General features: G+C 49.3%; 2 protein-coding genes, 1 long non-coding RNA gene and 1 pseudogene across 3 annotated transcripts; 2 read left to right on the top strand and 2 right to left on the bottom strand.

The window, feature by feature from the left end:
- Positions 1 to 439: 439 nt before the first annotated feature.
- ST6GALNAC2 (ST6 N-acetylgalactosaminide alpha-2,6-sialyltransferase 2) lies at positions 440 to 25,943 on the bottom strand. Its single transcript, XM_077163931.1, has 10 exons — positions 25,727 to 25,943; positions 20,751 to 20,811; positions 18,748 to 18,837; positions 16,078 to 16,252; positions 15,600 to 15,759; positions 15,087 to 15,225; positions 5,515 to 5,618; positions 3,370 to 3,453; positions 2,195 to 2,294; positions 440 to 1,241 (listed from the first exon to the last, which is right to left on the bottom strand). Exons 1-10 carry the CDS (start codon positions 25,846 to 25,848, stop codon positions 1,074 to 1,076), a joined length of 1,203 nt encoding a protein of 400 aa, XP_077020046.1. The 5' UTR covers positions 25,849 to 25,943; the 3' UTR covers positions 440 to 1,073.
- Positions 3,454 to 5,457, bottom strand: LOC143687194 (testis-specific serine/proline-rich protein). The gene has a single exon (XM_077163932.1). The coding sequence runs from the start codon at positions 4,318 to 4,320 to the stop codon at positions 3,454 to 3,456; it is 867 nt and encodes a 288-aa protein (XP_077020047.1). The 5' UTR covers positions 4,321 to 5,457.
- On the top strand, positions 10,171 to 13,480 carry LOC143687195 (protein yippee-like 5 pseudogene; annotated as a pseudogene).
- Positions 17,709 to 24,651, top strand: LOC143687198 (uncharacterized). The gene is made up of 3 exons (XR_013177449.1): positions 17,709 to 18,477; positions 19,157 to 20,413; positions 23,755 to 24,651. It is a non-coding gene; the product is annotated as an uncharacterized LOC143687198 (long non-coding RNA).

Consider the following 25,943-nt stretch of genomic DNA (forward strand, 5'->3'; position numbering starts at 1 on the left):
ATGGTGTCCTGTGCACCAGCCCTGCAGCTAGTACTCTGCTGCGTATGGGGTGGCACCTCACCCTGTCCAAAACAACTTAGTTGCCCAGACAGGAAACCCCAAGGCTTGGCTATGAGGGCTGGAAGGTGATGGGACTTCCTTCAGGCCAGTTCCAATAAAGGTCCTTATCAGTTAAGTAAACTGCTTATTAACTAAGTTCACTCAAATGCACTCAAGTTTGAGGGTTCGCTGCCCAGTAATGTCATACTTTTGGTGATAAGGTGATATATTACCACCTCGTGGGATTTCCCTCAGTGGCTGGCAAGCTTCCCTGCAGTTGACCCTCACTGGATACCCAGAATTTTACCATGGTTCTTGAATTCTAAGGGTAATCTCTGTTTAAGCGCCCTGCATTTTGCGTGCTTCCTCTACCTCCCCCAACACAAACAAGACACAATGGTTCATCGTTTATGCAATTATCTAGTCTCAAATTACATTCTGCCTTTTGTGCTCCGAAGTTGTCATGGGGGGTGCCTTCCCCCCCTCCATAGGGTAGAAGTAAGTCGATCATGTTAAGACTTCCTGAGTTGAATTGGTTTGGCGTTTTCTGTGTAGGACCTGGTGTTAACTTGGCTAGTGGGAGGATCTTGGGCTGGCGTTTGCCTGTACTGCTGCTGGGTCTTGGTTAACTGATAGGCCCTGAATTGCTCCAGTGATGTTCTTCAAATAACCGAGTACCAGCTGCTGGTTTCAAGGTGCTCAGCTCGGAAGTACTCCTGCCCCTTGCTGATCTAGGTCACATCTTGGGAGTGTTGTCTCCAATTTAAATGAATCCAGCCAAGGAGTCTGTTTTTTGTTGACTAAGGTTGGCATGTCTTAGACCCAGAGAGGACTTTTCTTGGATGAGACCAGGACAATGTGGGGTGTCCCACAGTGAATGGCTTTGATGACACCTTTTATGGCCCCTGTTGGGAAGGAGGGGTAGGGAGTTGGAGCCCCTCTCTTAGGTTGAAAAGATGAAAAAGGCTTTGGCTATTGGAGGGGGAGAGAGCCATAGTTCTGCAAGGAAGACAGGGAGCTTGGGGGCTGCGGGGTCAGCGCTGGTACAACCACATGATGCCAGCCTTGTGGAGGTCTCTCCACAGGGCGCCTTCCAGAAGCAGGTCGTGGTTCACATAGAATATCAGCGGTCTCTTTTTTTGGTCATAATAGTGTTCAGAAAATTCCTGGTAGTTGCTTGTGATGAATCCGTAGGCACTAACCTGTTCAAGGACAGTCACTGAGTTAGCATTTATTGAGCACCCCCCAGTGTCATAGATATGAATTTAGAAAAGGCATGGTCCTCCACCATCCTCAGCACCTCGTGTGAAGATGCAGAAAAATAGTGATAGCTCTTTAAAATTTTAAAAGAGCATAAAAAAATGTGCTCTTTATTCACATTTTCCCACCCTAATCTTCCAACTGTCTTAAGTAGGTATTGTTCCCATTTTCCAAATGATCAGGCTCAGAGAGGTAAACAAATGTGTCCCCAGTAACATAGCTAGTCAGTTGGCAGGACTGGTAGCCATGGTCTTTGGTAGGCTATGAAAGGATGGAGGCAAAAGCCCCTATTCTAGTGGTGACAAGTCAAGAGACTCCTGCTTTCAAATTGGGCCAAAGTCGTGGGGTGGCATTTTGCTTCCAGCACTTGTGCTGGTTTTGGCATGGGCCACTGCCTTGCCTTGGAACCTGCTGCTCGGCCTCTTTGTCTCCACACGGGCAGCATTCCCGTAAGTAGTGTCTCCTACAGTGAATTCAAAGTTTTGTGTATGTTTGTGTGTGGAAGCTAAACCCGAGGCCCCACCCCAATTCCGGAATGCCCCCATAAAAGGATGCCTCTAAGAGTAATCTGAATGATGGATCATTTGCACCTTAAATACGACCTAAAGTGGCTGCTTTGGGGAAGAGGAAGTGAGAGACAGAAGCACTGGGGCAGGTGGGTGCAGGAAGGAGGGCAGTGCTGGCCAAGGAGCTGTCCCTACGGGACCCTGGGAGCAGAACAGTGACACTCTTGGGCACCTTCTCTAGACCCGTGGCTCCTGCGGCTAGGGAATCCTTCCCTGGCAGATGGAGGCCGAGTCTCAGGTCTGGGGGTGACAGACTGTACTGAAAGGACATGAAGGATCAAATCATATCCCATTCATACCTGGGTTCTGGGAAAGGGGTGACCCTTTACCTGGTCACAGGTGTGCAAAGCTGTTAGCAGCATGAGGGCCCCAGTACTAGGCATATATAGGTCTCCAAAACTTGAGTTTATCAACTTTGATTTCAAAAACCTGGAAGTAGAGAGAAGCATTAAAACTCCAGTGCCAGGTTTAGGACACACACACAGCTTGATGCTTGTGCTGTGGCACTTTACAGCCACCAGAACAAGTCAGCGGGAAAACTGAAAAATCTGGCACTGCTGCTCCAGTCAATTTTCTATTTTGGGAAAAAAACTCCTGAATCCAAAACCTTCGGTTGTAATGAAACGCCCAGAACCACAGTAAGATCCTTCCCCCTTTTTCCCCACCCAGCCTGCTCCTCTCTCGGACCCCTAGGGCAGAAGTGGCCCCCTTCTTTCTAGCCTGTCACTTAAGTTCTCTCTCTCCCCAGACTTGGCCAAGTGGGACCGTGTAGGATGGGAGGGAGCACGGCTACAGCTGGGGAGCCACAGGTCCTGCCCTGGAAGCTGGGCTCCCAGCTCAGCCTTGCGAGGCAAACCTCTCCCTCCTCCAACCCGGGCCCCAGCCAGTGTGATGGGGAGATAGCTGTGCTGTCCCGCTGAGGTGTGCCCTCCTGGCCCCCTCGCAGCCCTTCCCCATCTGCTCTGTCTCCGGAGTCTAGTCCCAGCGGGCCACAGCAGGGGTCTTCAACCTCGGCATCATGACCCGGTGGGTGGAATGGCTCATTCTCTGCGGCGGCGGGGGCTGTCCTGAGCACTGCAGGACCCCAAGGGGCTCCCTTGCTGGCTTCTGGTAGAGCCCGTGTGAAGCCAGGGCAGGACTGAGGTCAGGCTGTGGGCCCCCTCGGGCTGGTGTGTTTGACCTAAAAGTGATGACAACTCTGCCCCTAGTAACTCTGATACTGCCTGCCCTACCCTTATGCTTCCCCCATACCCCGCCTTGAATTATCCTGATTTGAATTTCCTGCCCCTTTCCTGTTGACCGTGACTGCTATAACAGGGCTTCAAGGCATGAACGAAAGTAAATGGACTGTTCTGAAGGGCCGCAGGTGACTACTGCTACTGGTCACAGCATAAGGGGCTCATGGAAAGGGACCCCGGTGATGGGGAACATGTAAATGAGAGGGAATGATCTCCGCTGTAAGAGGGGCGCTGTGCCTCCAGGGCCCCCCTTCCCCCTGCCATACCTCTCTGTCAGGTAGCGGATGAAGTCTGGGTGGAGCAGCTTGAATTTGCTGGCAGAGGCTTCTGGTCCAAAATAGGTCTCAGGCCTAGGACCCACGAAAGAAGTGGACAGAGCGAGTCGCCCCATCGTACTGCCCGCTGGAGAGCGAGGCGAGCGGCAGGACGGAGCGCCGGCGGTAGGCCGACCGGTAGGGCCGGGGTTGGGCATAGTAGCGGGAAAAGGGGGTGTAGAAGGTGGCCGGCAACACAGTGGGAACCACGTGGGGTTTCGTGCCCAGCAGGACTTCGGAAGGCGGGGAGTAGGAGAGAGAGGAAGGGGGTGTGAACAGGGCTGGAGGGGTCGGGTAAGAACAGTTCACACTGGGGAGGTGGGGAGGTGGGGGGAGGAGGGGTAAATAAAGGGAGTCGGGGGGCGGTGGGGGTGGAGGGCGAGGGCAGGGGAAGGAGCACGGGAAGCAGTGGTTTTGGGGAAGCGGTGCTGTAGGGGGCTCGAAGAAGGGGGGCTCCTTCAGGAAGCGGGGCACGTAGGGGGCAATGAAGGATGGAATGCCCCGAATTGGCCCTATGAAGGAGGCAGAGCCAGAAGGGCTTTGGGATGGGGACCTGGCAGTGGGCACAGGGGGGTTCTGGGAGGGGTTTCGGGAGAGAGATTTCAGACCTGATTGGGAGGGAGATTTGGAGGCAGGTGGAGTGGAGGCTTGGGTGCCCCCTCGGGGCACATGTTGGATGTGAGGACTGGGGGACAGGGAGGAGGCACGGGATGAGGGCTGCGAGGCATTGGGGGTGGTGGGGTGAGAGGGTGGGCGGGAGGAGGCCCCCCGGCTGGGGGAGGGGGAGGGTGCTGAACCACCCGAGTAGGGCTGCTGGTTGGGGGTGGTGGTAAAGTGGTTGGACCGGGACTGGGAGGGGGACTGGGTAGGGGATGGATTAGGGGTATGGGAGGGGGAGCTCATTGGTGATGGGAAGGCTTACTCTCCACCCAGTGTCTTGGAGCCAGCCCCCCCCCAAAGGCCCAGTGCCCCCCACGTCACAAAGCCCACCCCACCATCATGTCATCACAGCTGAGCAATTGTTGGGTCATGGCCAGGCTGGGGTGGGGCTGGGGCCTGGTTCTGGAGGACTTAACCCTAAGGACCCCTTCAAAAGCTGCTCTTTGTTGGGGGGGGTGAGATATCTCAAGAACACTGAGACTAGGGGAAGGGAAGCTTCTGAGCACTGGTCAGCCTGGCCGCAGGGGCAACCTAGATTTCTCAGAACCTGACCTCGGGGGCAGGAAATTGTGCCAGAACTACAGGGAGAATGTTCAGACGAGGGCCATGACATGTTTCAAAAGAGCTGGACAGAGGCTGGCTGGACAGGAAGGTGGGAGAAAAAAGACAAAGCACCCTTTGTCCCCACTTCGCAGGACACTGGGCCTAGAGCCTGCTCTCTTGTTTCACCGGAACAGTCTGGGAAGGGAGCCTACCAGGCTAAGTGGCCTGGACACTAGACCCTGCTCTTCATTTCCAGAAACAAGGTGCTCAGCAGGACCGCAGACTCTGCCATGGCCAGGGCCCTATAAGGGCCATCTGTCTCCTTGCAGCAGGGCTGGTGATCGAGAAGGCCGTCCAAAGCAGGCAGGCCTGGCCTACTTAACTCCACTTGGCAAGGCTGCCCCTTGAGCACCAGGAGGGTTCCTGGGAGCCAGGAGGGTTGCCTGGAAGTACTGAGGATATGGAATAAAAGCATAACCCCCCAACACTCTGTTGAGTTCTTGGGGATTTTCTCACCTGCTTCAAGAAGCCCCATGGACTGTTAACCTAGTTCCTCTGCTGCCCTTCACTGATCGGCATCCCTCAGAGGCCCCAGAAGTCAGGGGCTATGGGCCAGAGCCTTACCCCCCACTGCACAGCGTCACACCCCCCCACCTAGCAGCTCACCGACCCTAACCCCATCCACAGCATCACATACACCTGCACCTGGCAGCTCACCTGACTTTAAGCACCCCCCCACAGCATCACAGCCCTACCACCTGGCAGTTCACCTGTCCTTACCTTCACCCCCACCACACAGCATCACCCCCCCACCTGTCCTTAATCCCCCCCCCACACCACACAGCATCACACCACCACACAGCATCACACCACCACCACCACCTGGCAGCTCACCTGTCCCCTTCATCACGGCCCTCAGGGACAGGTATGCCCAGAATGGCTGACCTCAGCATCACATAGTCACGGATGTCAGAGGGTATGAAGATATAGCGCAGGTCCTGTCAAGGCAAGAGGCATGCTGAGCCCAGGACAGCAAAACCATGCTCACCTCCTGCTAAGGAGGATGACCCCATACCCAGGCCTACCACCTGACCTGATGCAACAACCCCCCATATATGCTTTTAATTACCACCCTCAGCTGCTGTGTTCATAAGTTAACACAGTAACATAAGTTAATGTTAAGACATGTTCATAAATTACTTGCTGCTCCTCCAAGAGGTGAAGCCTCATTACCATCCCCTTGAGTGTGGGCTGGACCAAGTGATTCGTTTTTAATAAAAAGTGGGAGTCACGTGTGGCTTTGAAGTTTCATCATTAAAGGCACTGCAGCCTCCTTGCCCCCTCTGGAGTCACTTGCCCAGGGGAAACTGGTGGCCATGTGGTGAGGACACTCTAGGAAACTACAGAGTGGCCTGTTAGGCAAGACCCCATCTCCCATGATGTGGCTAGTCCTTAACAGGCATTCCCATGCAGCAGTTCCATAACTGATCCAACACCTGCCGTCTGACAGCTGCATCTGCACTCCGGCAGTTACAGCTCTGTGTGACTGGCAGCATTCTTTAAGTTTTTACCCGACCCAGACCCTCAGGTATAAAGATCCTCTAATTACTTCCCTGGTGGGCTGAAGTCTGACTTCAGACCCCCACCATGCTGGTGCCTGAATAAATTTTTTTGCCTATGATCAGTTTGCCTCTGGGCCTTTTTCTTTTCTTTTTTTTTTTTGCACGGGGCAGGCACCGGGAATTGAACCTAGGTCTCCAGCATGACAGGCAAGAACTCTGCTTGTTGAACCACCATGGCCTACCCGCCTCTGAGCCTTTTTCAAACCTAACATTTTGGTGCCGAAACCCAGGAAGGCTTCACTGGGACAAACTGATCAGTGGGAGCCTCCACCTCACCACTGCCAACGAAGCAAACAACACTGGACACGGATTCCATGGCCAGGGGGGTCTTGGAACCTCTCCGGAGGCTTGTTTAGTAGGAAACTGTCCCCAGCCATTCCATTTCCAAAGGGGAACTATCCTCTTCCCATCCAAAAATCTTAGTGCTAGGTCTATGATTCTCTCCTGCAGCAGGGAACTGTCCCCCGGCTCTGGGGACGCCTGTTCCCAGACTGGTCACCTGTTTTCCTTGAGTTGAGGATTTGGAGGGACATCTGTTCACGGATTGGTCACCTGTTTTTCTTGAGTTGAGGATTTGGAGGGACGCCTGCCCCCCTCACCCCATCTGAGGTTCCTAGACTCGCCCATTTCTCAAAGGAGTCTCAGTCCCTCTCCAGAGGATCCAGCCACCACTTCACGCCTGTCTCTTTCTCTTTTCTCACTCCCCAGGTCTCTAGGACTCATCCCGCTGTCCACCATGGGCAGCACTCATTCCATTCTTCCCAAGGACACCCTTTTAGGGTGCCTCTGCTGTAATACTGAAACTATATGGGGGACAATATCCGACCAAAAGAAAACCTCATTTTATCCTCCACATCAATTTGGTCACAATATAAATGAAACAATAACAGCTGATGGCCTGCACATCCCAGCCCTCCGAAACTTCGTGGAGTTTATACAGTGCAATGGCAAATGGTCGGAGGTTCCTTATATTCAGGCTTTCTTTTTCCTCCATAACCATCCTTCCCTCTACCAATCCTGTACCACCTACCAAATTTTGCTCCTCCGTGAAAACCCTCCCCTCACTTCCCCTTCTCCCAAGAAATCAGAGAAATCCTCTACAGAGTCCTCTACCGACTTTGGCCCTGCTGCTTATGCATTGCCCCTCCCCCTTATGCCCCTTTAGCACCCTCTGAACCTCCTTTCATTTGCGCAGGGGCCCCGTCTCACTCTTCCAAACTTGTTGCACTTATCAAATCCTTCTCACCCCCCCACAACTCTTCCTTTGATCCCGCCAAAGACGGTCTCCTTAACTCCCCCACCCCCCCCCACCCCCCCCCCCACCCCCCCACCCCCCCCACCCCCCCCACCCCCCCCACCCCGCCTCCTTCCTATGAAGCGCCTCTAGGCCGAGCTGCAGCTGTGGCTAAAACAGTCAGATGATAACACACCCCTTCTCCTCCTCCCTCCCCATCTCCAGATTCCACCGTGGAATCTCAGCCTCCTCTGACCCTTCCCCTCTTCCTCTTCCTATACAGCCCCTCCTAGCAGAGCCCAAGCCACTGCCAGGTTCCCTTTTCCCTTTCTAACCTTTCTCAGGTCAAACAGCATCTAAGTTAATACTCTACTAACCCCACCTAATTTATTAAGAATATCAGTACCTTACTGTGTCCTGTAACCTCTTCTGAGACATCTAAGTGTTTAATACCTGTTGGTAAGTTTGTGTGTCCAGTCAAGTTATTGTTTTGTTACTTAAATATATTAAGTGCTTAATGTCTATTTCGATTTGTTATTTAATATGTTTCTGCATCTGAATTAGTCAAATTTTCCTAATTGGTTCCCTCTCAAAAGTATTTCAGTGTTTCTGTTTCTTGTATAATTAAGTTTCTATTTGCATTCATCTATCTGTTCAATGTATAGTCTCACACCTCCGAATGGTAATAGCAAATAAAAAAATTCTTTAAAAGAATCAAAAGAGAAAAAACTCTCTGAGAGACAAAATTCAGAAACCTTAATTTCAGCAACGGTATAGTGTTGTTAGTCATAGTTTTAATTATTCTTAAAAAGCTACAGATCATAGAAACAGCCAAATTATCAGTTGTACTGTTTTGCTGTAATGCTTCTTTAAAAGTACATGTAGTCAGAACTCAGAGCTCCATCTGTGACGAGGAAAAACTTTGAAAGAAAGGCAGGACAAATATATATAATCTGTTAATTAATATAACTGATAAATGTGTAAAAGTGAAACAGAACAAATGCTCTGCCATGGTTTGTTAGTATAAAACAACTCTGTTTTTATTTCTAAAAATAGCTTCATTTCAAATGCTTATAAAACTTAAAGTTCAGATTATAAACTTTAACTGTTATCTTTAAATTCTAAAATGCTTTACTCTTTGTATAAGGTAGTAGTTCCCTGGAACTTTAGTGTCTATGTGACACCTGAAACTCAGATTTAGGTCTTCAACTCTGAAGGTCAGCACAGGCCCATACAGCAACTGTTTAAAGTTGCAACTGAAAAAGATCAAATTCTGATTAAAGATGTAATGAATCTGGTTAAAACTAAGGTAAATCAGTATACAAGGTGTGCCAATTTGAAGCTATTATGTACCTCAGAAAAGCCATGTCCTTTAATCCTCATTCAATATTGCTGGGTGGGACTTTTCTGGATTGTTTCCATGGAGATGTGTCTCTACCCATTTAAAGTGGGTTTGCTTACTGGAGCCCTTTAAGAGGGAACCATTTTGGGAAAAGCTTTAGAACAACCAGAACCAACAGAGCCCACACAGACAGAGACCTTTGGAGATGAAGAAGAAAAATGCCCCCAGGGGAGCCTCATGAAATAAGCTGGGAGAGAAAGCTAGCAGATATCACCGTGTGCCCTCCCAGCTGAGAGAGAAACCCCGAACTTCATCAACCTTTCCTGAGTGAAGAAGATAACCTCTTGTGGGTCCCTTAATTTGGACATTTTCACAGCCTTAGAATTGTAAACTTGCAACTTAATAAATTCCCCTTTTTTAGAAGTGTTCTATTTCTGGTATATCGCATTTTGGCAGCTTCTAAACTAGAACACAGGGTAAAGAATAATATTGTCTGTATTTTAAAGCTTTAACTTTTGTGTGGGATAAAAAGGGAAATCTTAATTTTGTCCAAAAATTAAACATTTGTTGCTCAAATGTGATCTCTCTCTAAACCAAACTTTGAACTTCTCCCCAACATGGGACATCATCTCCAGGGGTATAAGCCTGGCCCTGGCATCATGGGACATAACTAGCCCTGGCATCATGAGATGTAAATTCCAAGGAAGAGCCTGGCCCTGGTATCATGGATTAACTTACCAAAAGTGGGAGAAGAAATAGAGTTTCAATGGCTAAGAAATTTCAAACAGAGTCTAGAGGTCATTCTGGAGGTTACTCTTATGAAGTTTCAGCTAGATATTGCAAATTGCCACAATATAGCAAACCCCAACCAACAGTGTACCTGGAAATCGAGGAAAATATCCTGTGGTCTATCAAATTTTACTTAAGTTTATTTTTCAGAGACTTAAAACCTCCAGATTGTTCCAACACCAGAAAAGCTCTGAAGCCCAAGAACAACCACCAGTTTCATCATATCCTCCCTTTACCCTTTTAATGACAACACCCCTTTTCAGCTTTGACACAGTTAAAAAGTCATTGCCCAAATATCCCCCATTTCAAAGCCCTGTCTCTTAAAACTTTTAACTGGCTTTGGGCGGGCCGCGGTGGCTCAGCGGGCAAAGTGCTTGCCTGCTATGCCGGAGGACCTCGGTTCGATTCCCGGCCCCAGCCCATGTAACAAAAACGGAGAAACAAAATACAATAAAAAACAAGAAAATGTTTAAAAGATGTTTCCCTTTCTTCCTCCTTTCCTTCCTTCTATCCTTCCTTCCTTCTCTCTGTCTTTCCTTTAAAAAAAAAAAAAAAAAAAAACTTTTAACTGGCTTTATTCACAGAACTGTTCAAACAACAACAAATCAGGCTATCAGCAACATTTCACTGCTGGTTCAGGGCAGTACCAGCCACTGCTCTGTAACAAAATGTGTGAACAGCTCTATGTCCCTCCACCCTTCGCTAGCTAGAAGCAGATACAGAAAACAGACCTTCACCCTTCAGCATCCCAAAAATTAAAAGGAGGAAAACCTCATGGTTCTCCTGGCTTATCCTGATCCCCACCCCACTAATAACTTCTAATATCGGCAGGTCTCAACATCATGTGACTCTAGCACATTTTATTCAGTCTACAGTCCATAATGTTACTCAAAGCCACATGGAAAGCATTCTTCTGTTGTGAGAAGTTCAGTACCAGCCTCTCCCTCCAAAAATCCACCCCCCTTTACCTCAGCACCAGGGAGGAAGTAAACCAACCCCCCCATGTCGACCCCTAACAGCAAGAGCAGCTAGAATGAACAACTTTACCTCCTTTCCTTGCCCTCCCTCCTTGGCCTGACCCAATAGTCCCACCCTATGATGTGGCTAGCCCTTATCAGACATTCCCACACAGCAGTTCCACAACGCCTAGCCCTTAACCGACACTCCCACGCAGCAGTTCCATATCTGATCCTATACCCACCATCCAGCAGCTGCCTCTGCCCTCCAGCAATTACAGCCCTGCATGACTGCAGCATTGTTTAACTTTTCACCCCACCCAGACCCTCAAGTATAAAGATCCTCTAATGGCTTCCCTAGTGGGCTGAAGTCTCACTTCAGATCCCCACCATACCAGTGCCAATTTCCTTTGCCTGTGATCAGTTTGCCTCTGAGACTTCTCAAACCTAACACGGCCCATGCAGCAAGAAAGGGCCTGTGAGTGAGCCATCTGGAGTGGGGGACTGTAGCCCCCTAATCTAGCCTTCAGATAACCGTATCCTCAGCCAATCCTGACTTCAGCCACCCTAGAAACCCAGGGCCAGTATCCCTCCCTTAAGGGGCTCCTTAATTCCTGATCCATAGAAACCATGCTGCGATCTCAATGTCTGTTATTTAAAGTATTGAGGCTTAGGGTAATTTGTTATGCAGCAGTAGATAACTCATACAGAGAGGAAGCTGCCCTGTTTTGTTCTGTCATGAGCCAAGAGAGTTTCTAGAGTGAGGATTCAGTGGCATAAACACAATGAATGGACACCCTTAAACTCCCTGATCAGAGGAGGAAGTTTCTAGAACACCCAACCCAGCCCTTCCAGTGCCATAGAACTTATCCTGGGCAATCCCTACATTTATAGGTAACTGGAGAGTGGAAGCGGTGTGATGGCAACTGGGGGTGGTTGAAAGGACCTGGAGGCCAGCAAAGTGGCTCAAATTCTGGCTGCTCCGCTGGCTCCCATGGCTGCAGGTATGCTCTTTGGCCTCTCTGAACTGCAGTGTCCAGACACTAACATTTCCTGCACAGAGCTGTTGTGAGAATTCAAAAGGTCACACGTTTGAGCGGAGCTGCTGCCCCAGCTGCGGGATGCTTCCTAATTTCTGGCTGCCTGGCATGCTGATTGCCACCTTGGCATCTTACACTCCTCTTGAGGCTTTTAGAACTTCAACTGTAAAAATGGGCAGAATTTTCCTTGATCGTACTGATGGTCCCCGATTGTTCTCTCGTGCAAACTGCGCTATGATCCTGACCAACTGCTCAGAACTGATTTCCACTCGTTTCACAGGTACCACTGGCAGAGCATTTCTTTTCAACGAGGTGGTTAATCTGCAGTACAGTGAAGCTCAAGACTGGGTCACACTCGCTGGCTGCCATGCGGTTTGAGATGTGAGCTGTGAAAACTGCAATAGCAAACTGGGTTGGGTCTACGAGTTTGCCCTCAGAGACAGCCAGCTTTATAAGGAAGGTCGTGAGATTCTAGAACAAGCTCTAGTTCGGAGAGCTTTACGGAGCACATGCCACCTGATAACTCTGGAAGAAAAAGATAAATAACATCTTTTCCCAGGTTTCCTTAACAGAAAATAAGTATCTACTTATGTACACTGTCACCTTAGCATCAGAGTCGGGTTCCTGAACTGTGGGACAAGAAATTGGTGAGAATCTAAGATGGAATCTTTCTTTTGTCTCCTGTTTGTTTGTTTTTTAATTTTCTATTTTCCATTCAATGGCTGTGTGTAGAGAGATTCTGCTGATGCTGTTATTTTTTTCTCCCTATGTTTACATCTTGAGGCAGAAAAGTCTTCAGCCACATCATGTGCTATGTGAGGAAAAGATCTGACGTTGGAGTGAAAAAATAGTGTAATCCATGCAAATTTTGAGAGGAAAATATGTCAAGAGAATGTTTGTAAAACTTATTCGGGCTTCACTTTAAAACTTAAAAAAAAAAAGCATAACAGAGAAGATAGGATTTAACAAATGAGTATGAACTGCTGAATCAGTATATTGCTATTTCTTTTAGTCTCCCATGTCTTGGAGCAGCTAGAAGGAAAAATCTGAAATTGTGGAACTGTAACCCATACCAAACTTTAAAATCTGTTCTATAACTACTAGTTAAAATGTCCTTGGAAATTTATTGCTTTTTGCATGTATGTTCTATTTCACAATTTAAAAAAAGTATAAAAAGAAAAAACGTGACCTTTTCTGGGGTATATAACAACTTCAGACCATCACAGAGAGCACTGGGTAATCCTGGCACTGAATAACTTATATGGTAAGTTGAAAAAGATTAATATATATATTAATTATGTATGTAAGTGTGTATGTATGTATATGCATCGTGTATAACAATAAATGAAAGAATGAATAAAAAGAAAAAAACCTAGTTATTTCACCTGATTTGCTAGCTTTAGTGAAGAGATGAGAATTTGTAACCAGCACTAAAGCTTCAGTGTTACGGTGGCTTGTGCCAGCCACTCTGCCATACTCTTCTTGGAGATGAACCAAAGCCCCAGAGCCCATTCTTCTTGTTAGTTTTGACTCAAAGATGTCACCATTCCTATTTATTTGTCACCACATAATTAGTGTTGATTGGAAAGTTTTTCTGTAGTGGGGCAGAACTGGTGGTTATCTTTTCTTCCCCCATGTAACTTTAGCATAGTAATATAAATAAAGTAATAGTTGGATGTTTTTGGTCCTGTGTTACTTATAAAACCACTTTTTAAAAGAGAGGAGTATTTGATAAGTAATTTTCATAGTAGTAAGTATTTCTAAGCTAAATTGATGATGTATAAGATATTATTGTCTTTAAATTAAAGCACACTGGATGCACAGGTGGTTCAGTGGTAGAATGCTTGCCTTTCATGCAGGAGACCTGGGTTCAATTCCTGGACCATGCATCCCCAAAATAAATAAATAAATTAATTAATTAAAGCATACTGTCTAAACCCCATGGTGTTGCATTTAGAAAACAGGTGAAGGGAATGTCAATGTGTACTCATGCAGGAAGCGTTGAACCTGCATCTGTTTTTTGTTTGTTTGTTTTTTTTGCCTGGGCAGGCACCAGGAATCGAATCCCGGTCTCCAGCATGGCAGGCTGCATCTGTTTTTTTAAAAAAGGGGGAAAATGAAGCAGTCCATCTAAAAATACAACTTTAAAAGCATTTAATCCTTTCCCCCTCAGTTTCGTTTTGATTTTGAGCCTGTAGGGCTAGTAGTTTCATGAAAGACCAGATCTTGCTTATTAGCATTATTTTTTAAGATCTCCCCTTCCAGATACTGAAATTGAAATTGTGCCTGGTCCCCTCCGTGGAAAAGGATTAAATTTGACTCAAGATGTTATTTTAGCCCAAAATTTATGACATTAAGAAGTTTTAAAATGTAAATGTTTCTTTACCCAAGTACTTTTAGATTATTCTAGTATTTGCTTCTGGCGGAATAAACAGCATTAAGATTGGCTAATAATTTAAATGAGTGAATGAGATTTTGAGTGTTCATTTTCTAGGTCTTTGTTTAGAAAGGAAATTTGCCTCAATTTAATTAGTGAAATCTTCCTGCCTTTGAGATTAGAACTGACTTCTGAGTACAGTTAAAGTTACGTTCCTCTTATTTGCCTTTGGGTTCTTTTGGTTAGAGGCATAGGTCTCTGCTTAAGTAAGTATACTACCGCATTTGAGATAAGTGGACACAGATTCGTCTTATCCTCCTTTTACCAATGATTAAATCTTCAAGCATTAAGAAACTGCGGTTTATTTCCATTCGTCTGCTTATCTGGACTTCAACTGGATGCAGATTCCTAGTAGCAGGCCTTACCTACAGCACTGCGTGCATATGCTCTAGCAATAAAGTATATTTTGTCTTGTGGGGGAAGCAAATGTCCACACATTTATTCTTCTGGTGGGTGGTGTGGGGACATGGGACAGCCCTAACAGTGTGGCCACGGGGCCTGGATTCTAATTCTAGGCATGTGGCCTTAGCCATTCACCGAACCTCTCAGAGCCTCAGTTTTGCCCTCTGCAAATGAGCACAAAGATCCCACTCTGGGCTGCTGGGACGACTCAGCACGCGCCCTGCACCAGGCAGGGGACCGAGTGAGCCATGGCAGGCTGATCTCCCTAGTGGGTAGGAGTGGTGGCATGGGCCATCTGGACGGGACGCTGGCCCTGCTGCTCCTTGCGGAATAAAACAGGACACTGGGCTTTAGTGTCCATACCAGGAAAATGGACTTGACATGAGAGATGCAGGTGCTTGGCGCACATCAACCTTGGGTAAACATTGGCTATTCACATTCCATGCTCCAGACCAGTCCTGAACCCCTAACCCAATGGGGGGACCCGGACTAGATCCTCTTTCAGCCTCTTTCAGGCTCTACCGGGTGCAGCCAGGATCCTGGGGCCACCTGGCCACCCACAGGGCAGGACTTGTGACCCTTGTGACCCACTCCCCGAAGGGGCCTCCAGAAGCAGCAGCGAGGAGGCCCCTCGGAGGCCTCACCTGCCCCTGAGGAACCGAGGTGAAACCGAACTTCTGGTAGGAGATGAGGGAGTTCTTCATGGTGTTCACCGTGAAACCGTAGAAGGAGGTCTTGGTGCCCACGTCGCGTTCAAAGCCTTTGATCACAGCGCCATTGAGTCTGGGCCGAGACAGGGGCCCATCAGGCTCTTGGCGGTGACACCATGCCGTCTGTTCCCGCGGCCCTCCCCTGAGCCCCTCGGGCCCGCCCCGGCCCCTGTCCCGACGCTCCCTCTGCGCGCCCGCTGCTCCCTGCCACGTGGGTGGTCCGACCCCGGCGGCTGCTGGCGTCCGGGTCCCCCGGGCACGCGGACGGCGACGTGCTGGGTCCAGGGCCTGCTGCATTGGCCTTCGCCCGTGCCCGCCCGCCCCTGCGGCTGCCGAGCCGCGAAGGTCCGGCTGATGTCAGTCCCTGGCCCCGCCCCGGCCCCGGCCCGCCCCAGCCCCGCCCCCGCGGCCCCGCCCCCGGTCCCCGGCCCGCCCCCGCGCCCCTACCTGAACACGTAGTCGTGGGCGTCGATGCTCTGGCCCTGGCGGGAGCCGTTGAGGATGCCTCCGTTCCCCACCACCGCGCAGCGCGCGCAGCCCCGGCGGGAGGCGGCCAGCAGCCCCGCGTTCTCCGAGCTGTTCAGCAGCGCCAGGGTGGAGGCCAGGACTGGGGTCCGGGCGGGGCGACGCCTGAGCGGGTGGGCTCCGCCTCTGGGCGCCCCCCCCCCCCCGTCCCCCCGCCCCGCCCGAGCAGCTGAGAGGGTGGGAGGACAGGGAGCCGTCGGTGGGGAGGGAAAGGGGGCGGGGGGCTCCCAGAGGCCTCCATCTCCGCAGAGACGCAGAGCAGCCATCGTCTGGGGCAGTGTATATTCCCACAGGAAACGATGCGGGGCGGGGCCGGACCTCCCGCAAGGGGCGCCGGGCCGCGACGTGTGTCCCCTCGGCCGCAGGGAGGGCGGGGGGAGCTGGGGGAGGGGCGGCTCACCTTGGTGGGAGAGCCCCTGCCAGCCGTAGGGGGCCTTGCGCTGGCTCAGGTGGTCCCAGAGCTCCCGGGTGAAGAGACCCCCCCACAGCAGCACGGGAATGGAGAGATCAAACACACCCCGAAAGCGGGGATCCCGCTGGATGGCGAGGGAGAGGGGCTGGTGGCAGCGCTGCCTCTGTGGGGAGAAGTTAACCGGGCTGGGTCCACGTAGGGTCAGGCCAGAGCTGGTGAGGAGCCCAGAGACTGCATGGGAGGGCTGGGAGGGAGACAAGAGCTGCCTGCCCCCCACCCCAAGGGCTGTGAGCTGAGCGGGCCTGTTGTGCAGAGCCCAGTGGGGGGGGCGGTCAGAGAGCTTTCCGAGTTCTCCCTCCCAGTATCCCCCCCCCCCCACTGTGGCCTGATGGCTCTGGCCTGTCACAACACTTTACCTCTGGGCTGGTTTGAATCTATTGTGTATCCCAGAAAAGCCTTGTCCTTCAATCCTCATTCAGTATTGCTGGGTGGAAGATTTTTGATTGTTTCCATGGCGATGTGATTAGATGGTTTCCATAGAAATGTGTGCCCCCCAGCCCCATTCAAGGTGGGGTTGTTTACTGGAGCCCATTAAGAGGGAACCATTTTAGAAAAAGTTTGAGAGCCACCAGAACCAACAGAGCCAACAGAATGGACAGAGCCCTGGGGAAGCCACTGAAGCTTCCTAGAGAGAAAGCTAGCAGAAGTCACCATGTACCTTTCCAGCTGAGAGAGAGACCCTGAATGTCACGGGCCTTCTTGAACCAAGGTGTCTTTTCCTGAATGCCTTAGATTGGACATTTTTATAGCCCTGCTTTAATTTGGACATTTTCAGGCCTTAGAACTGTAAACTTGCAACTTAATAAAGTCCCCTTTTTAAAAACCATTCTGTTTCTGGTATATTCCGTCCCACAGCTTACTAATTACAACCTCCCACTTGGGGAAACTGGGGTGTCTGCCTATGAATGAGTAGAACACGCCCGGTCCTTCAGGGGAGGGGTCCAGATCTGGGCTTGGACTCTGTTGGCCTGATTCCAAACCCTGCCCGGCTGTCTCCCATGCGGAAGGGCTGCTGGGAGGATCAATGGTGGTCTCTCTCCCCATTGGCGCCTGCACTGGTTTGAATAGTGTCCCCCATTCCACGCCTCAACTCATGGCCACTCAGAAACCCACATGTGGCCTTCTTTGGAAACAAGGGCTTTGCAGATGTAATGAGTTAAGAAGCAGTCATCCTGCTTTAGGCTGGGCCCTAAATTCAATGCCTGGTGAATTGTGAAGGGCTGGTGAAGACAGGCAGAAATGGAGTGAAGCTGCCAAGGGGCACCAAGGACCGCCAGGGCCACAAGCAGCTGGAAGAGGCCAGGCAGGGGCCACTCCCAGAGCCTCAGAGGGAGCAGGAGCCTGCACAAACCTTGGTTTCAGACTTCCAGGCTCCAGAACTAGGAGAGAATAAATATCATGTTTTTTAAGCCCCTGGCTTGTGTTTCTTTATTACAGCAGCCCTGGGAAATAGAGACAGTGCCTCGGCATGCAGGGACCTCGAGGGAGCAACACCCCAGCCCTGACTGCCTGCCATGGGGACAGAATCCACATAGCCCATGGAGACAGGATCCCAACAGCCTGCTCTAGGACTGGCTCTTTGTTAAGCTGTTCATTGACTTGATCAAAAGATGATGCAGGAAATGATGAGCAGTCATTCCTGCTATGCTGTGACATAAAATTATCGTGCAATCACATGCAATCCATGCTAAACACATGCAACTGAAACTTCAGGGTTTAGGGGAAAAATGGACTAGTGACTGTGCTGGTTTGAAAGTATTATGTACCCCAGAAAAGCCATGTTTTAATCCTGATTCAATTTTGTGGAGGCAGCTGTTTCTTTTAATCCTAATCCAATACTGTAGGGCAGTAACTTTTGTTCAGGTTATCTCCATGGAGATGTGACACGCCCAATTGTGGGTGTGCCCTTCAGGTAACACGGAGATGTGACTCCACCCATTCCAGATGGATCTTGATTAGTTTACTGGAATCCTTTAAAAGAGGAAACATTTTGGAGACAGTCAGAAATGACAGAGCTGAAGGAGAGAGAGCCAACAGAAGCTTCAAAGCTGACAGAGAGACCAGAGACACAGATGTTTGGAGATGCTTGGAGTCCAGCAGATGTTACCGTGTGCCTTCCCAAGAGATGTTAAGTAAACCAGAACCTGGAGAGAGCCAAGGGAAGCCAAGAGATGAAAGCCAACCCCAGAGAAGCAAAGTGAGGGACCCCCACTGGAACAGGAGGCTGAAAGCAACGGGGACCAGGAGCAAGGGACGAGCAGGTGCCAGCCACATGACTTGCCAGCTGACACAGCTGTTCTGGACAGTATCAGCCTTTTTTGAGTGAAGGTAACCTCCTGTTGGTGCCTTAATTTGAACAGTTTCCCTTCCTTAGAATTGTAAACTTGTAACTTATTAAATTCCCCCTTTTTAAAAGCAGTTTCAGTTCTGGTTTATCACATTCCTGCTGCGTGCAGACTAACACAGGGTCTCGACATTCAAGCACTTTGTCAGTGACACATAAAACAAAAGAAAGCCTAATTGAGATGGTGGCACAGTTTTATCTGTGCTAAATGGTTAAGGAATACATACATATTACCAAAAACGATGGCACTTTACCTGGGAAAAGGCTTGACGTTTGCTTGTGGAAGTGGGTGGCGGAAGGATGGCAGCTTGTGCATTAGGGTGAAGTGGTGCAAGGAGGGCCATCTGGAAAGGGACGGAAAGCTGTAACACCAGGTATAGGTGGGTGAGCTCATAACACACGTGAACTGAGTCCTGATGGCTATTTGAGGTGCGGGCATGCGCATTTTGTACCCCTATGTGACTCAGTTCAGCAGCGTGTATTTCTTCCAACAAGGTCACATATAAGCAAATGTGAAATTTGTGTTATGCTCAAGTTGTTTCCTAATCTATTTATCTTTCTGGGACAAATGCATGGCTTCAAAACAAGCCCTGGGGGCGGGGGGGGACACACAAGCCTCAGGGCAGAACTGACTGCATTTATTTACTATTCTATTTATTATAGGGATGCTACCAGGGCCTTCTTTATGAAACTCCAGGAAAGAAATCTTCAGGTCTTGACCTCAGGAAAAGCTGCTGACTGGCTTTTACCTCATGGACCTGGAAGCAAGAGTTTCCTTCTTAGCCCTGACCACCAGGAAGCTCAGAGCCAGATATGTAACCCATGAGTGCACACTGGTCATGTGCTCATCTGACACTGTCTTATTTTCCTTTACTTGTTTCCTTGTTTTTTGCTTTTGCCTTCTTGCATGGGTTCCAAAGCCACCTCGACTCCTTTTTCTAAACTGGGTGGGCTTATCTGTCAATCAGCATCAAGCAGCTCAAGGTGGAAAAGACTTTAGGAAACTTAATGATACCCTGTCCCAAGCACTCATAAGATTCTAAAGAACTCTCTTCAGTCTCCCAGCCAGGTGTCCATGCAGCCTCTGCTTTCCAGATGGGTGTCCCTTCCACCTGCCCATGGCTGCAGAATCCGTCTCTAAACAGCTCAGCTGTCACTAAGCTTTTGCATGGAGCAAAGTCTTTCTCCCTAAGGCCTCTGTCAATACGCCCTAGTTCAGTCTCTCAGGCAATGAAAACAACTCGTAATCTCCTGCTAATCTAGAACCATGCACTCATCTCTCTGCTTGACGTGGCACACAGAGCAGGGTGTCCAGAGCCAGGCTCCGGGGCGAGATCAGAGGCTCAAATTTATGACCTGGGTGAATCCTCACCAAGAACCTGGCCTCTTTGTGCCTCGGTTTGCTCCGAGGGCTGCTGTGCAGTTTATGTGGGAATGCTTGTGCTGTGCTGTTGCTGCCTATGGACCGGAGCTCGAAGGATATTAAGGAATGAGGAGAAAGAGACAGGATCAGGGGGTTTGAAGATCAGCGATAACAGACAACTTTATTCTTAACCAGCTCCCGCTTATATACTGCAGGGTGACAAAAGGCATGCATGCATTTCCTGAGGGAACAGAGTGCTTATCTTTCAGTGCTTTTCCTTCATACTGACCATAACCCTTTGGGGTAAACATACATTCTGTTTCTCCCAAACTGTTCTACATAAAGCAGATAAAATAAAGCAGATAACAGTCTCCACAGTGATGCCATCTGCTCCCAACTAATTCCACAGGTCTTGTTTTAACCCTTGCTCCTACACTGTGCTGTGCCAGTGCCTGGAATGCCCGTTTCCACATTGACTGTTTAGTTAAGGAGCCCCTGAGGGTTCTCAGTGTGTTAGGAAAGACAGAGCATCCTCAGAACTTGGAGTTCGCTGCATGGTGAGTAGTTTAAATGTGACTTTTATAGTAAATAGATACTTTCTAAGGAGTAGGATGTAAAATTCACAAAACTTTTGAAGATAAATTCTGACTCCCCCAGATGCCCTCCCCCAGAGTAAGTATTTATTCACTCTTTTCTGTGATTAGGGTTTAGGAAACCTCAGTGGCCAGGTCTGAGCAGTGGGATGCGAATCTTCTCTGTGCCTAATGCTTGAGGATTTCCAAAGAGCTCACACCCAGCACTCTCATGGAAATGTCCTCCTTTGCCCTGCTCCTTTCCCCTCCTCCCCTCTAACACAAGGATGCTCAAAACAGCCAGAGTAGATGACCACTGTACCTTTCTTGGGCCAGCTTTCGATGCCGTAGGTCCAAAGAAGGCTTGAGATGATGCGGCGTCCCTGGGGGAGGAGGCAGAAGGAAAGCAAGGGTCTGGCTGGGTTTTGCCCATCAAGGGGTCCAACCTGCTCCTTCAAGTCTCCAGGACCGACCCCCTGAGCTCACAGGTGGACAGAGTCCATCCATCAGGTGCAAAGATATCTGTTGCTAGGATATTTCCACTTGTATGCTCTGATTCTTGCCCCTGCCTCTCATTTTTGGCATGCAAAATCCTGCCACTTTATGATGTTCTGCCCATCTATAAAAACCTAGAATTCAAGACACCCCGCAGCGAGTGGCAGAAATGCAGTTTATAGGAGGGGTAGAATGGTGGTTAAAGTATGACCACCCCCAAGAAAAGATGGCCAGCTCCCTGGACTCGTGACCGTCTGAGGGGTCTCCTGCCAAGGTCACAGGGCAGGCTTCAGGTCCGGTGTGACTAAGGCGCCTGTCCCCTTGGGTGGGTTGTGCCCTGCAATCCCGACTCCCTGGTTTGTATCCCAGCTCTACCACTTGCCAGTGGTGTGATCTCGGGCAAGTTCCTTAACTTCTTGGAACCTTCATCTCTGCACCAGCACAGCCAAAATGACCAGATTGAACTCTTCAGATTGTTGAAGGGTTCAAAGGGAGAATCTCTGTTCTCACCTGTACGTGGTACCCTCTGGATGTCAGCTATGGTTACTTAAAGGAAGAAAAAAAAGTATCTTGAACCTTTCTCTGTTATTAGTGACTCTTTTGGAGGGGATAAGGGGCTACCGTTAATGACCCCCTTCCCTAACCCCTAGGTGCCAGGTGCCCCCTGCATTAGGGCATAGAGAAAACAGAAAGGAAAGAATTGGGACCCTTGCCTATTCAAAAGAATGGTGAGGCTTCTCCCAGATCACCCCCTCTGCACAGCTGGGCTTAGAGAGAGAGAGGCCATATTTGTCAGCTGCATCACCCCCTCTCCCCAGCACCCATAAAGAACAGGTGGAAGCAGATTCGTGGAATGGAGCATTCGATGGCTATTTTCAAGGGAAACAAAAAAGGCCACTTATCACTTGCTGCTAGGTGCTAAGAGAGGCTGAGTTACCAGGAAGCCTGTTATCTGCCTCATTTCCAGCAAGACCTAGAGGGGTGGGTCAGAGAGCAGGCACCAGCCCTTCTCCCATCCCTCCCTTTCTCCCTCATCTACCCACATAATCCCAGCCCTTTGGGACCCCTTTGATCCCCAATAAGACCCCTTTGGGAGAAGAACTAGCGTAGCTTGCCCAGAAGTATGTCTTTCCAGGAGCACTTGAAAATCACCGATGTCCGGGCCCCAGCCCTGAGAATCTGATCAGGGTGACCTGCAGTGGGAGCTGGGCAGAGGGTGTTTTACAACCCCCCCAAGGGGATCTAAGGTGCAGGAAGGCTTGAAAACCTCTGGTTGAGGAACTACTAAGGCAGGCAGAATTGAGACCCTGGCACAAGGGACCTTCTGGCTTCCTTGTTTCTAGACTCAGCAGTGTGGCCAGGAAAGTTCACCTGCAGTCCCTGCTTGGGTCTGTCACACAGCCTGCTCCCCCTGGCCGGAGCCTGCCTGGAATGTCATCCTGCCTCCCACCCAGCCTCTTTCCCCAAGTAAGTATCCACCTCCTCCAGCGAAGTTCCAGTCCTGACCTGCCCACCCTGGAATTTAAGCTATAGCTTAAGATATCACCCAGAAGCAACAAGGAAGCGGGCAGATTCTCGGGTTGTGCTAAATTTTTAAAAGATGAAGGATCTTAAAAATAATAAAATAGAGTTTTGTTGAGCGTAATGAGTATACAATAAACTTCGCATTTAAAGTTGTATTAGATTCTTTTAAAGGATGTTGAATTTGTGTTTTTAAACATCTTTACATAAATTTGACAAGTATCTACTTCCTTTATACACTATACCCTTTTCAGTCCTTCTCATTATATACTTTCTGACTGTATGGATATTTAGTAACCCAAGAGTGCTCTTTGTTCCAAGAGGCCTCAACTCGAAATCATTTGCATCTTGGCTTCATACTGCTTTGCAAGTTTGGATGTGTCCTTCTCTCTCCTCTCCTGAGAGCAGACACTAATTTTATTGTTACACCATTGAGACTAGAACAAGTCTGGGTGAGACATCAAGAGTCATGCAGCTGACAGATGTGGCCTCTCTCTCTCTCTCTCTCTTAGCCCACTGAGTGAAATCATTGCCTTTCCTTCTATGTGTGACATGACATGTGGAGGTGTAAGTCTCCCAGGCAGTGTGGGAGATGACTCCCAGGGATGAGCCTGGCCCTGGCACTGTGGAATCAACAATGCCATCCTACCAAAAGGGGGAAAAGTGTAACAAAAAAGGTATCAGTGGCTGAGAGAGTTTAATTAGAGCCGAGAGGCTACTCTTGAGGTCACTCTTACACATGCTTCAGTTAGACATTGCTACCTATCATAACTTCCCAACCCCCAACCAAAACCATTCCTGCCAATCCTAAAGAACCCCTAGGGCATTATATAAGATTCTACAACCGTTCCATGCACTAGGGTAACTTTCCAGAAACCTACAACCTCCAGATGTATTCCTAGGCCAGATAAGTCCTGAAATGCAGAAAGCCCAGCCTCTCCAGAACATCAACTAGTTCCATCCCCCTTTCCCATATTATCAACAGCCCCTTCCAACATGAAAAAACTAGACTGGCATAACCCAAATACCCCTAAAGAGTGGGAGAAAATCTGAACAGTGAATAAAAAAGTATTTGCAAAGTCCCCTTGGGGGAATGGTGAGAAAGGGGGAAAATTCAACTTCCCCAAGTGGAGAATTCTTGATATTCTCACAAGCAGTGCAGACAACCAAAGCAATAGGCTGAGCCCCCAATCTTGGGGTTTGTTTATATGAAACTTAACCCTGCAAAGGATAGGCTAAGCCTAGTTAAAATTAGGCCTAAGAGTCACCCCCAAGAGAACATCTTTTGTTGCTCATATGTTGGCTTCCAGCCAACACAACAAGCAAACTCACCACCCTCCCCCTCTCTACATGGGACATGACTCCCAGGGGTGTGGACCTTCCTGGCAACGTGGGACAGAAATCCTAGAATGAGGTGGGACTCAGCATTAAGGAATTGAGAAAACCTTCTTGACCAAAAGGGGGAAGAGTGAAATGAGACAAAATAAAGTGTCAATGGCTGAGAGATTCCAAAGTTTAGAGGTTATTCTGGAGGTTATTCTTATGCATAATATAGATATCACCTTTTTCATTAAGGTGTGAAGGAGAGGCTGGAGGGAACTGCCTGAAAATGGGGAGCTGTGTTCCAGTAGCCATGTTTCTTGAAGATGATTGTATAATGAAATAGCTTTCGCAATGTGACTGTGTGATTGTGAAAACCTTGTGTCTGATGCTCCTTTTTTCCACCTTATCAACAGACCAGTAAAACATATGGATTAAAAATAAATAAATAATAGAGGGAACAAATGTTAAAATAAATTTAGTAGAATGAAATGCTAGTGATCAATGAAAGGGAGGGGTAAAGGGTATGGTATGTATGAATTTTTTTCTGTTTTCTTTTTATTTCTTTTTCTGAATTGATGCAAATGTTCTAAGAAATGATCAAGATGAATATACAACTATGTTTTGATATTGTGAGTCACTGATTACATATGTAGAATGGAATGATCATATGGTAAGAAAGTTTGTGTTTGTATAATGGTATGTTTAATAAATAAAATAAAATTAAAAAAAAAAGAGTGGGAGAAAGACCAAAGGTGATGGTGGAGTTATACAGAGAAAGTTGGGTTTAACAAATGAGTATGATTGCTGACCATTATATTGATATTTCTTTTAGTCTCCAGTATCTTGGAGCACTTAGAAGTAAAAACCTAAAATTGTGGAACTGTACCCATACCAAACTCTGAAATCCGTTCTACAAATTGTTGTGATGTGCTTTGAAATTTATTGCTTTTTTGTATATATGTTATTTTTCACAAAAAGAAAAAAAGTTTATTGTGATGATAAAAAATAATTGTAATAAAAAATGATTAAAAAAAGAAAAAAGCTGGGAAAATGCTATAACTGTTGCTGCGGGAAAGTCTGGGCCCAGAGGCACCTCCACAGTGCGCCCTGTGAGTGACCTAAAGAACCTCCCAAACCCAGATCCTGGGCTGGGTCCACCTCCCAGAAGTAAATTTAAATCCTCTAGAGGCTGCCAAAGGCAGAGTTCAGGTTTCTCCTCTTAGGGCACAAATGAAAGGAAGGCGCCCGCCCGGGGCCAATGGGAGGGAGGTGCACAGAGGGGCCTCGGGTTGAGCCCGGAATCAGGCCCTGCCTCCAGTGCAGTCCGCCTCTTCGCCCTCATTGAGCTCAGACCATACTTACCAAAGTAAACGGCTGAGCAAACAGAGCACCCAGAGAGAAAGAATCGGGAGTGTGGTGGGAGCGCGGGACCGAGGGAGGCAGGTCGGAAACCAGAGCGTGCGCCAGGGGTGAGACTGGCTGCAGCCAGGCTGACGATCCCTGCGAAGCTGGAGGCTGGGGGACCGGCCCCTGCCCTAAAAAGTAGAATCTGCAAAAGCTGACGTGACCCCAGGAGAGCTCCCGACAAAAGCCGGTCTGACGCTTTCCTGACTCACGAGATGCAGCCAAAAGTCGATAATAAAAAGTGCTTCCAATCAGGGCAGGAGAGAATGAACCCCACCGGGCTGTCAAGGGCGGTTCGCCGGTGCGCAAGGGGCGAGGTCCTTTTGGGATCCGCGCGGAGGTGGTGGCGTCCGGGCAGCGCGAATTTGACCCAGGGGTGCAACCTCTGGGAACAAAGGGCCGCGTCGCCCGAGCGCCCGCGGGGAGCCACCCCCAAGGGGTCGACAAGGAGGGCGGATCGAAGGCTACGGGCGGCCGGAAAGCCCTGGGCGCTGCGCCCTCCCCACGCGCTGCTCGTCCCTGCGCCCGCCCCGTCCGGCGAGCGGCAGCGCTTACCTGGCTCCGGCGCGGGACCCCGGGTGCGGCTTCGCGGCCGAGAACAGGGCGAACAGGATTCCGGAGCAGGCAGCCGCGAGCAGGAGCAGCAGCCAGCAGAGCGGGCCGCGCGGGCGTCTCATTCAGCCCCAGCCGGTGGGCGCCCCGTCCGAGCGCCCGGGCGGAAAGGGAGAGATGTGGACGGACACAGCCGGACTCCCTCGGAGGCGGCCCCTGA

This window comes from Tamandua tetradactyla, chromosome 6 (genome assembly GCF_023851605.1).
Source record: "Tamandua tetradactyla isolate mTamTet1 chromosome 6, mTamTet1.pri, whole genome shotgun sequence".
Lineage (NCBI taxonomy): Eukaryota > Metazoa > Chordata > Mammalia > Pilosa > Myrmecophagidae > Tamandua > Tamandua tetradactyla.

Coding starts and splice junctions, on each gene's coding strand:
- ST6GALNAC2 (XM_077163931.1), bottom strand. CDS start 25,848: ATGAGACGCCCGCGCGGCCCGCTCTGCTGGCTGCTGCTCCTGCTCGCG. Junction 20,812..25,726: donor GGGTCCCGCGCCGGAGCCAG/GTAAGCGCTGCC, acceptor CTCCTCCCCCAG/GGACGCCGCATCATCTCAAG. Junction 16,253..18,747: donor AACGTCAAGCCTTTTCCCAG/GTAAAGTGCCAT, acceptor TTCTCCCCACAG/AGGCAGCGCTGCCACCAGCC.
- LOC143687194 (XM_077163932.1), bottom strand. CDS start 4,320: ATGAGCTCCCCCTCCCATACCCCTAATCCATCCCCTACCCAGTCCCCC.